Source organism: Coenobita brevimanus, chromosome 6, assembly GCF_032717465.1.
Source record: "Coenobita brevimanus isolate Jiangsu-jjx chromosome 6, ASM3271746v2, whole genome shotgun sequence".
NCBI lineage: Eukaryota > Metazoa > Arthropoda > Malacostraca > Decapoda > Coenobitidae > Coenobita > Coenobita brevimanus.
In genome coordinates, this window is record NC_136959.1 from 62652348 (window position 1) to 62662012 (window position 9665).

At 38.4% G+C, this 9665-nt stretch overlaps 1 protein-coding gene across 1 annotated transcript; it reads left to right on the top strand.

The window, feature by feature from the left end:
* Positions 1 to 87: 87 nt before the first annotated feature.
* Positions 88 to 1274, top strand: LOC145402145 (beta-keto L-gulonate decarboxylase-like). The gene has a single exon (XM_080274269.1). It carries the CDS (start codon positions 242 to 244, stop codon positions 1169 to 1171), a length of 930 nt encoding a protein of 309 aa, XP_080130395.1. The 5' UTR covers positions 88 to 241; the 3' UTR covers positions 1172 to 1274.
* Positions 1275 to 9665: the final 8391 nt, after the last annotated feature.

A 9665-nucleotide genomic window follows, 5' to 3' on the forward strand; every position in this document is an offset into this window, starting at 1 on the left:
ATGTAAAATATCAAACGGACTTTTGTCCCCAACTGTACAGTACCCCGTTCTCTGTAACAGGTGAAGCTTCCAAGTCCAGCCAGGTGACAGCATCTAATTATGAGGAAGCACGATACGTGTTAGGTAACTGATAAGACTGGTCAGTTGGAGTTAAGCTGGCGGTAGAACACACAATAACCCCATACTGTTCAGCTCGCAGTAAAATTAGCTGCTGTCATCATTATACCAGCTTAAAACAACCATGTCCCTGCCAGTGGAACGTCAGCCTCTTCATGTCCCACCCATGGAGGAGGTGGCTGCTGTTTTACAATCTGCCGTAAGGAAGAACTTCGCTGAAGGAACAGTAACAGTGGTTGAATGCCCCGATTTGACCAAGAAGCCATATTGCCTGGGTGCTGCTGGACTGTGTGGCTCACCTAGACTGGCTGACGTTGGGGGGGTGCCCTATCTCATACCATTAGTTCAGAAGGACAAGTTGTATGACGTCAAGGATCTGGCGAAATCTGTGGAACTGCCGGATTCCTTTGTGGTGGGTGCTGGTGCTGGGCCACACGCGTATGTTGGTGTTAACAGTGAATTGATAGCCCATGTTGTGACTGGTGACAAGGGCCTCAATGAATCACGTATTGCCAAGATTGATGCTGCTGCGAAATGTGAACTCCAGAAACTGCCACAGAATCAGACTGGCTGTGCCCTCATGCTGAATATGTTTGCCAGTGAGGGACGTAGAGGAAAGGTCCTGCGTGTGTGGGCAAAGAAACGCACTGGGGAAACCAATCTTGTGTCCTGCCTACGTCAAGCCTTGGAGAGCCATTATGGTGAAAAACCTGTTGGCCTTGGGGGAACATTCCGCTTGGTGAATGGCAGCGCCAAGTGTCACGTTATGCCTGAATTTTCCACAGTTCCCCTTACATGTGATGATGATGTCAATAAGTGGCTGCATTTCTTCGATTTCCCAGCTCCTATGATGTTCATGTCAACACTTGTTTCCAAGGACCCTGGGCTGGACCTGCGGGTGGAGCACTCTCATGGATATGGACAGGACTATGGGGGTCACTACCACTACGATACCACCCCTGACACTGTGGAGTATGAGGCGTTCTATAACATTGCAGAGTACATGTTTCGTATTGACCGCCCACAAGTTACACACAATGTTGGCAGGGACTAATCTTGTTTAACCTCTTCAGTCTGAGCTTTTTTTTTTTTTTATACTGTTGATACTAATTGATACTACCAGATGATTTTTATTCATTGTAGGAGAGAATGTTAAAAAATGAGGCATTAGATATAGCCAGTAATGTATCATCTCAGTACTTGGCACTCCCAGTCTGAACAGAATCATCTGGAAATACAGTAGCAGAAATATAATGAGAAAAAGTCTTTGGATTTAAAGAGGTTAATACGGTACTCTATTTACAAGCAGAGGCCCCCCCCTTCTCTTTTTTTTAGTTGTCCATGGGTTTATTTGATTGTTTTATTTGACAATGGCTACTCCAATCAGTTTAAAGTTTTATGGTTGCTGTGTGTGTGTGCATTGTTCATTCTTCAAGTTGTTGGCCCCTCAGTATGGTGGTCTTTTTATATTTTATTTTTCCTATCACAGGTTGATTTTATTCAGTTTAGAGGGGACTTTCCAATGCAGAAGCTTAACACCTGGTCTTCAGTATTCATTCCAATATAAGAAGCCATTTCCTGAATTGAAGAAAGTCATCTGCTGATAGGATGAAATATACATCACTAACGAAGAGAGAAACCTGTACCGTACACAGGAAAAATCATCTGGTAAATTACCAATATGCTGGGAATCAAACCAGGGACCCTCAGGTGAGAGCCAGGCAGCATACCACTACACCACGACCAGGTCGTGGTGTAGTGGTATGCTGCCTGGCTCTCACCTGAGAGTCCCTGGTTCGATTCCCAGCATATTGGTAATTTACCAGATACATCACTAACCTTGAGGCTAAAATGTTATCCAATACTGTCTGCTAGAATCTGTCTGTAGCCAGACACCATAATCTTGTAAAGGGTGGCCGATTGACTTGGGGAGCGGTACTAACTCTCTGCTAACCCACTTTTGACACATAGGGAACATGTATAGGTTGGCTAAATGTTTACCACCTAGGCCTAGTTTTGGAAATGGTTTCCTGGAAACCATTAAGCATGTCACTTAATGTAAAGCCATCTGAAAAGGAAAGAAGAGTAATTAAAAGTGACAGGAATGATGGGTGAAATAGGAAGAGAGGAGGGCAGACACAGAAAAACAATGATAAATATGAAGGAAGAAGTAGGCAGCACTGCATCAAGTGAGTGGATGATGGTCACCATCACCTACCACCAATTATCCAATACTATTTGTTATTTTGGGGTAACATTCTTCTCTATTATATATCAAGCTTTCTAGATACTTGCTTTAACTGTTATATCTTTGTTGTATTTTTACAAACTGCTCAATTAATGGATGAGCAAACTGTAATGCAAATTAAATAAATATTTTTGATGGGATGCTCAGGTTTTGACCTACCCCTAAACCTATCTTTACAGAAACTATTACCAGTATTGAAACAGCAGTTTATAAAACGGCAAGAAAAGGCTATACGGTGAACTCCTGATTATCCAGTGTAATTCAGTCAACCTCTATATTGGATATTGCACAGTACCACTCCATTAGCTCAACATTCGGCATCGAGCCGGATAATGTGTTACTATCTGTTTCGACCCTGATCCTAAAAACTTTCCCATGGGTAAAAGATAAAAATTAAGCATAAAATACAATACAGTATTGCTATAGTACAGTATGGTATTACAGTACATAATGTACCTGGTACTATGTATTCACCTAGTGTCAGCATCAATGGGGGGTAGAAATGTACACTACACAGCACAGTACAGTGCACTTAATTCTGTGCAGTCTAGTGGCAGTAATTACGATACATGAACATCAATTTCAGGATGACAATAGAGCACTAGGGTACAAAGCACTGAGAGTCTACAAGCTTTGTAACAACACGTGCAGGATGAGGAGCCACAGAGTAAGCCACAGCATTAGGGTTTTGCCACCACATGGTCACGAACAGAGCGAAAAGATACATCTTCACTGTACGAGATCCACCAGAGGGAATGAGAGAGAAACGGTAGGCTTGGCCTGTCGGGTGGGCCACTCCCTCAGCACATTCTGATTGGCTGGCATGTTGTGGGCATCGTCACTGGGTGGTATGTTGCGAGGTTTTCCCAGGGGCCAGTTGGTTACTGTGTCAGAGCCGGATGATACACCTCGCCATCGGATGTTGCACAGAACCACCGATTACTTCCTGTTTCAGTGCCGGATATTGCATAATTTCACAGGATATTGCTTTAATAGAGCCGAGCAAGCAGCACCGGGTATTGCATCAGGCCAGATATTGCGAGATGGATAATTGAGAGTTCACTGTATTCTCCCTTCAGTGTTCGGTGAAGCTAGGCTAATATGGCCCAGCACATGAAAGGTACATTATATAACCAGTCTATTCCCATCAGTAACATTGCATGAATAAAACGTCCAGTCATCTGGGAATCAAAACCACTTTCATGACTTGCCCATCATTCAAATGGGAGCATTTTAACCAATTCACATCCACTACACAGATTACTACTCTGTTGTTCCAGTTTTTTTCATGACAGATTATTGCTTGAAAATAAAACTAAAAATTACATGTACACTAATTTATTGTTATATACATGTTTATAAAACATTTATTGTGCAGCATACCAGTAATAAAAGATCTGGAATGTAGGAAATACATGTCATCTAAAAAAATATATATACACAGTGGGTGAATTCTGAATATACATATATCTATTTGTTTATATGAACACTAAAAGACAAGGCCTACCTGTCCTGAACAGCACATAGTACTGGTGAACAAGTATATAGGTTTAGCTCTGTGTTACATTATCCTTAAAACTGAGATCAAATCATACACACCGCTCCGTGTCATATGCGTCTATTACTTTAAATGTGCTATATACTTCATCATCATCATCATCTAATCCTGTGTTGCCCCATGAGAAGTGGAGGAGTCCAGCATCAGGCAAGTTGTTCCTGACATTTAAGATGAGGGTGACCAGCCTCACTCATCCCTGAGTGGCAATATGTGAGCAATAAACCTCAACCACCCCTTGGATATAGAAACCTGCACAGGCTTAGTCCAATTGGAGTGCCTTAATTACCCACTAATCCACTAGGTGCCATAATTTGGCTATATGGTTACCACCCAGCATAGAAAATGGTTTCCAGGTGTACAGGACATCATATGGCTTGTCACTCAGTATACAGTCACCCATAGGCAGAAGGAAGATGAAAGAATGAAGAAATAAAGGACAGAAGAGGGACTGTAGAGTCACCTGTAGGCATAAGGGAGAGGAAAGAATGAAGGAAAGAAAGACAGAAGAGGACGGAAGGAAAGAAGGAAGGAAGAGAGGAAAGGGCAGTCATCAGAGAGCAGCACTACATCGAGTGAGTGGATGGCGAGTGCCCCCACCTAGCACTATATACTTACACCAGCTTAATTAACACTCCAGACTAACTAAAATGAACTACCATCAGTTGCAACTGTGTACTTCATAGATGTATAAGAATATTTAATATGGTTTAGGCCATGTGTAAAATATTTAACCTATTTGTTACTCTCTTAAATCCTTAAATGTTCAACACAAGAGTATATACAAATTGGTCAATGCAGTACATGAAACTTTAAAACAATGATCAAGTTTTAGAACAAGATACTTCTTTGGCTGATCAGCAAAGCCTGAATTGTTACGTACTGTACTTCAATTTTACTTTGCTATAACTGCATAACTGTTTTTGTAACACTTGTGGCAAAGTTTGTAATTACAAGGCAACAGTTGCTTTGTAAATGTTGGTCTCATCCTCTTTTTCTAATTCCTAGTAAATGGAAAGCACAAAATTGGATCTCCCAAATGGATTCCCGGCAAAATTGACCATACATTCATTCACACATTTGTCTTCAAAATTCTTGGCTCAGCCTGACAGTCTTTCATACTGTGCTTAATTTGACTATGTAATTCTCACAGTACTGTCATGCAGAGACCCCTTAAAATGACTAGGAAAAAAAAGTGCGATCCTTTTAACATGCATAATCATAATTCATTCCTCACCATCATCATAATCATCATCATTGTCCATACCTCTTATTCCCACATAAATATCATGTGACAGAAGTCCAGTATGAAAGGCAAGAGAAAGCATGATAGTGGAAGAACCATCAACAGCATGCCAAAGGAAATGAGCCACACAGTCATACATTTACCATTCAAGCCCCCCAAATCCTGGCTCCACCACATAGGTCTAACCATCAACACATTTTTCGTATTTTTCTTTAAAGGTGTATTTCACATACACCTGCCAAATAAACACTCCATCAACTACTAAGCTACATAGGTGGTGCCAGACCCTTGTCATATATTTCTCCACAAATACTGAAAGCAATCCTACCAACTCAGTCCCCCGTCAGTTCCCTGGCCTCCTTGACGTTATACCTTTCTCTTGCAGTCATTTACCCCATCCACCCACCTTTAACCCACTGACTGCAGCTGTATCATATATGATATCTGAGCCCAAATGGCCCGGACTGCGGCTGTATCATATATGATTTCCCGTTTTCAAAAATTCTGCGGTCAGAAATGGTACAAAATAAATCAGCTAGCAACTCATGGCATCCTAGAGAATATTGCCAACATAGATTATGCATTTTTACGAGGAGCAGAGCCCAGCTCAGTTACTTACAAAATGACGAAGGTAATGGTACGAAATTTTCTCCATGCCGCCGCTAGCAGTAGCCCAAGCAAATACTGGATGAAATCTGTGGATGAGTGTAGTGATAATAGTGATATGTTGTTAGATAATGATAGTGATGGTTCAGATTCTGATTTACATCTTATCTGATTGCAAGATTGACACTGACGACACAGTGCAACCATAACACATCATTCGCCTGGCACCACTACACAGGGAATATTTATTACTTTACGGACCTGTTTCAGAGGTAATTTTTTGGTTTGCTATGGTGTGTTATATACCATTGAATACGGGATTTTTTTCTCTATTTTTGACATTGTTATTTTTTTTTCTAATATTGTTTTCTAAATATTTGAAAACTGCCGCACACAGGGTGTACATGTAAACAAACACTGATGCAGTGAATGGGTTAAGTTCTCACATATACTCTTTTCACCACACTACATATGTCCACTCTTTTTACATGGCCATAACATATTCTACCATATTACTATCACATTCTTAGCACAGCTGTTCTTGGGAAAAATTGTTCAATCACTAGTATAAGCTTCATTATTACACTGGTACTGTTATGTGGAGGAATACTGGGGGATCTGCTATTCCCTTTAAAAATTGCCACTTCTATTTAAACCCTTGGATATGGGGACCCAAAGCTAGCTAATGTGATCTAACCATTACACCGCTAGTCATCCCTAAACTGAAGGGTATACCAGTAATACAGTACCACTAATTCTTGAAAGCGAACTTGGATGATTTTTGAAGGCACGTCATATGAGAAACTTGGTGTACTTTTATTTGAGCAACTGAACTAATCTTTAACAGGCTGACTGGCTTTGCACCATTATCAAAGTAATAAACACCTGAGCAGAAAATGAACTTAACTCCTGAACAACTATGTATACCATCACAAGAAAAAGTTTCTCAACAATCCTCTGCTGGCATCGTCCTGACTTCCTCAATTCTCATTCCTCTGGATGTCTAGGAGTACAGGTATCCATCCTTTCATTTTCTTTTGTTGTAAGCTATATATTGTTAACACATATTTTTCATGTAACAACTTCTAATGCCACAGCCAGCAAAGATGTGTCAGCAACCTTTTGATTGATATATTCAAAAGGTCAACTGTTACATCATTAGGTTCTTACAAAATATTTCATTCAAGGTAAAAGCTCTTATACAGCACATAAAATCAGTAATTTAAAATATAATCTCAGTAGATGCTAAAATCTTTTACAAGGATAGGCTTGCTCAAGGATAAGTCATCAACATATGTGAGTTAACCTTGTCAATCAGGTGATGTCTCAGGTATTTTTTATCTAACCAGATGATGATAATCAGTTTAGGAGAGCTCCCTAGTAAAGATGACGTTACAAAGTGCGTCTGACCCAAGTTAACAAAGTTTAACCTACAATGAATAAAATAATCTGGGAACAGAAAGAATAAAACATAATACATCAGGGAGCTGGAAGGGCTAAATAGCTAAAGTCTGTCACATACTATATTATGTTTAGAACTTATGACACTAAAGCATGAGAAACTAGTTCTGTAACTGAAGTACAGAACAGTGAAATACTCAGTAAGAGTTCTGAAATACTTTAAGGGACATCATTATTTCATCATCATCATCATCTCAATCTTCTTTCTCACTTATATGGGATGAGAGGGATCCAAAAACAGGGCAGATAAGTACAAAAGTAAAAGAACATCAAACAGTCCCCAATGAAATATTTAATCTTTTCATAAAATTACTTGTCAAGAAGCTATACTGTAATTTCTAAAAATGTTAGGTGATGAGCACAGGAAGATATGGACAGTAATTCAAAGCACAGGAACTCATTGGTACACTATGTGGAAACAAAATATGCAAGTAATATACTGAATAATGGTTTGATACAATGACAGCAAAGATATGCCTAATGTCCAGCAACAGTTCTCAAAAACAGACTCGAATGTTCACACACTGCAATATGTATATATATATATATATATATATATATATATATATATATATATTTTTGGGGGGGGGAGTAAGATTAATAACTACTGAATACATGAGGGTTATTTTGGCAGACATTTAGTTTTTGCAATGTTCCATTCATCTCCTAGACTATGACACACAACCACTGAATTCACAAATCACGTCCTTATATCACCTCTAGGTACAAACCATGATAACTATATACAGTATTCATATATAAACATACACTGTATATATACATACATACATATTTCATTCATTCATTGCCAGACGCCATGTATCCCAAACGGGGTGGTCAAGGGCTTTGAGTTAATTGTTTTACAGGGAGGGGCACTAATCCTCCACCAACCCCACTTGACACGTAGGGAGAAGGCCATACATATTATATATATATATATATATATATATATATATATATATATATATAGATATACAGTATATGTTCCAGATACACAGCATACATGTGCTACCCGTTATATAAATTTGGCTGTGCACTTGACTTGGTATATGCTGTAAATTACATAGCCTAACCATCCTACAATCAAACAGTTATCACTTTGCTCTCATCTCCCTATCACTCAAGTGGTTAAAACAACGAGATGTTTATTCCCAAGATATAACTTCAGACCACCATCATTGTTGCTGTCTGTTTCTTTCAAACACAACAAACTAACAACAATGTTGAAACTTTCCCATTTACTTTTGCAATCTCTACACTTAAAGTTAAATCCCCAGTACTTAATATCAATCTTGCACAGATAAACTTTCTTGGAATATTCAACAAAACATTAACACTCTGAGCCTTATGGCATAACTTCTGCTTAATTCTTTGTAGTCAGGTAATTTTATTCAGTTTAAAAAAGACTTTCTGAAATGGTGGGGTTATATATAGCCTTCAATAACCCCTTCATGACTAAAAGTCCTTCCAAAGTTGAGACTGCCCTTTGGAGACAAGCAGGTACTGTGTACTCACTCCATTCCATACCAAACAAAATACGGTACATCTGAATTCCAAGAAGATTTATAATTTCACACAGCTAATGCAATATCTCTTCTGTACCATTTTGGCTGCAAAATATTTTATCAGCAGCAGCAGCATCCAGACCTCTTTTTCCCACCAAAAGCATCTCTGCATTTTTCATAAATCAGTATGGAACTGATGAAGTATTTGCTGCTCAGTCACTTGGATTTTTTTTTTTTTTTTTTACATAAAAATTTTGATCATTGTGCAGTAATTTTCTCATGCCATTTTTATACAAACATGATCTGTCATCAAAAACCACACTTTTATTAAAGACTTGAGGTTTGTATTAAAAAGTAGCTACATGAAAAATAGCTTACAAAAAGGTAACAGACATTTTCATTTTTTGAAATTAATACTTTGATCTAGTACCGACATTTTCTATAACTACCGTGAAATTTAAATACTATACAGCCGAAATGAGTTATTTATGATATTGTTCAATCATTTCATGAAAGCCTGGTACATACTTTTTCTTTTTTCACAATGGTTCCCATGCATAAACTACAACTAATGTAGTGCACAAGATTAAAAAATATATATATACATATCAATTATCACAGCAGTAAAAAAAAATATATACGCACCTAAAACACTTTGTTCCTAAATGTGTTAAAGCTAAAGAACAATGCTTAACCATTTCACTCATATGGCATATTATTTATTTTATTCTTACTATCTCCACATAATATTATACAGCTCAGGAGAGATTTTCTAAACATGAGTGGTCAGATATAATTTTCATTTACCTCTTGAAAAGTTAAAGGTACCTCCTATGTTGAATAAAGTCATGTGGGGGAATCCTGAATGAATAACAAATGTCACTACACTGAAGGGGTTAAAGTTTCTCTAAAACATAAATTACACTG

Coding starts and splice junctions, on each gene's coding strand:
- LOC145402145 (XM_080274269.1), top strand. CDS start 242: ATGTCCCTGCCAGTGGAACGTCAGCCTCTTCATGTCCCACCCATGGAG.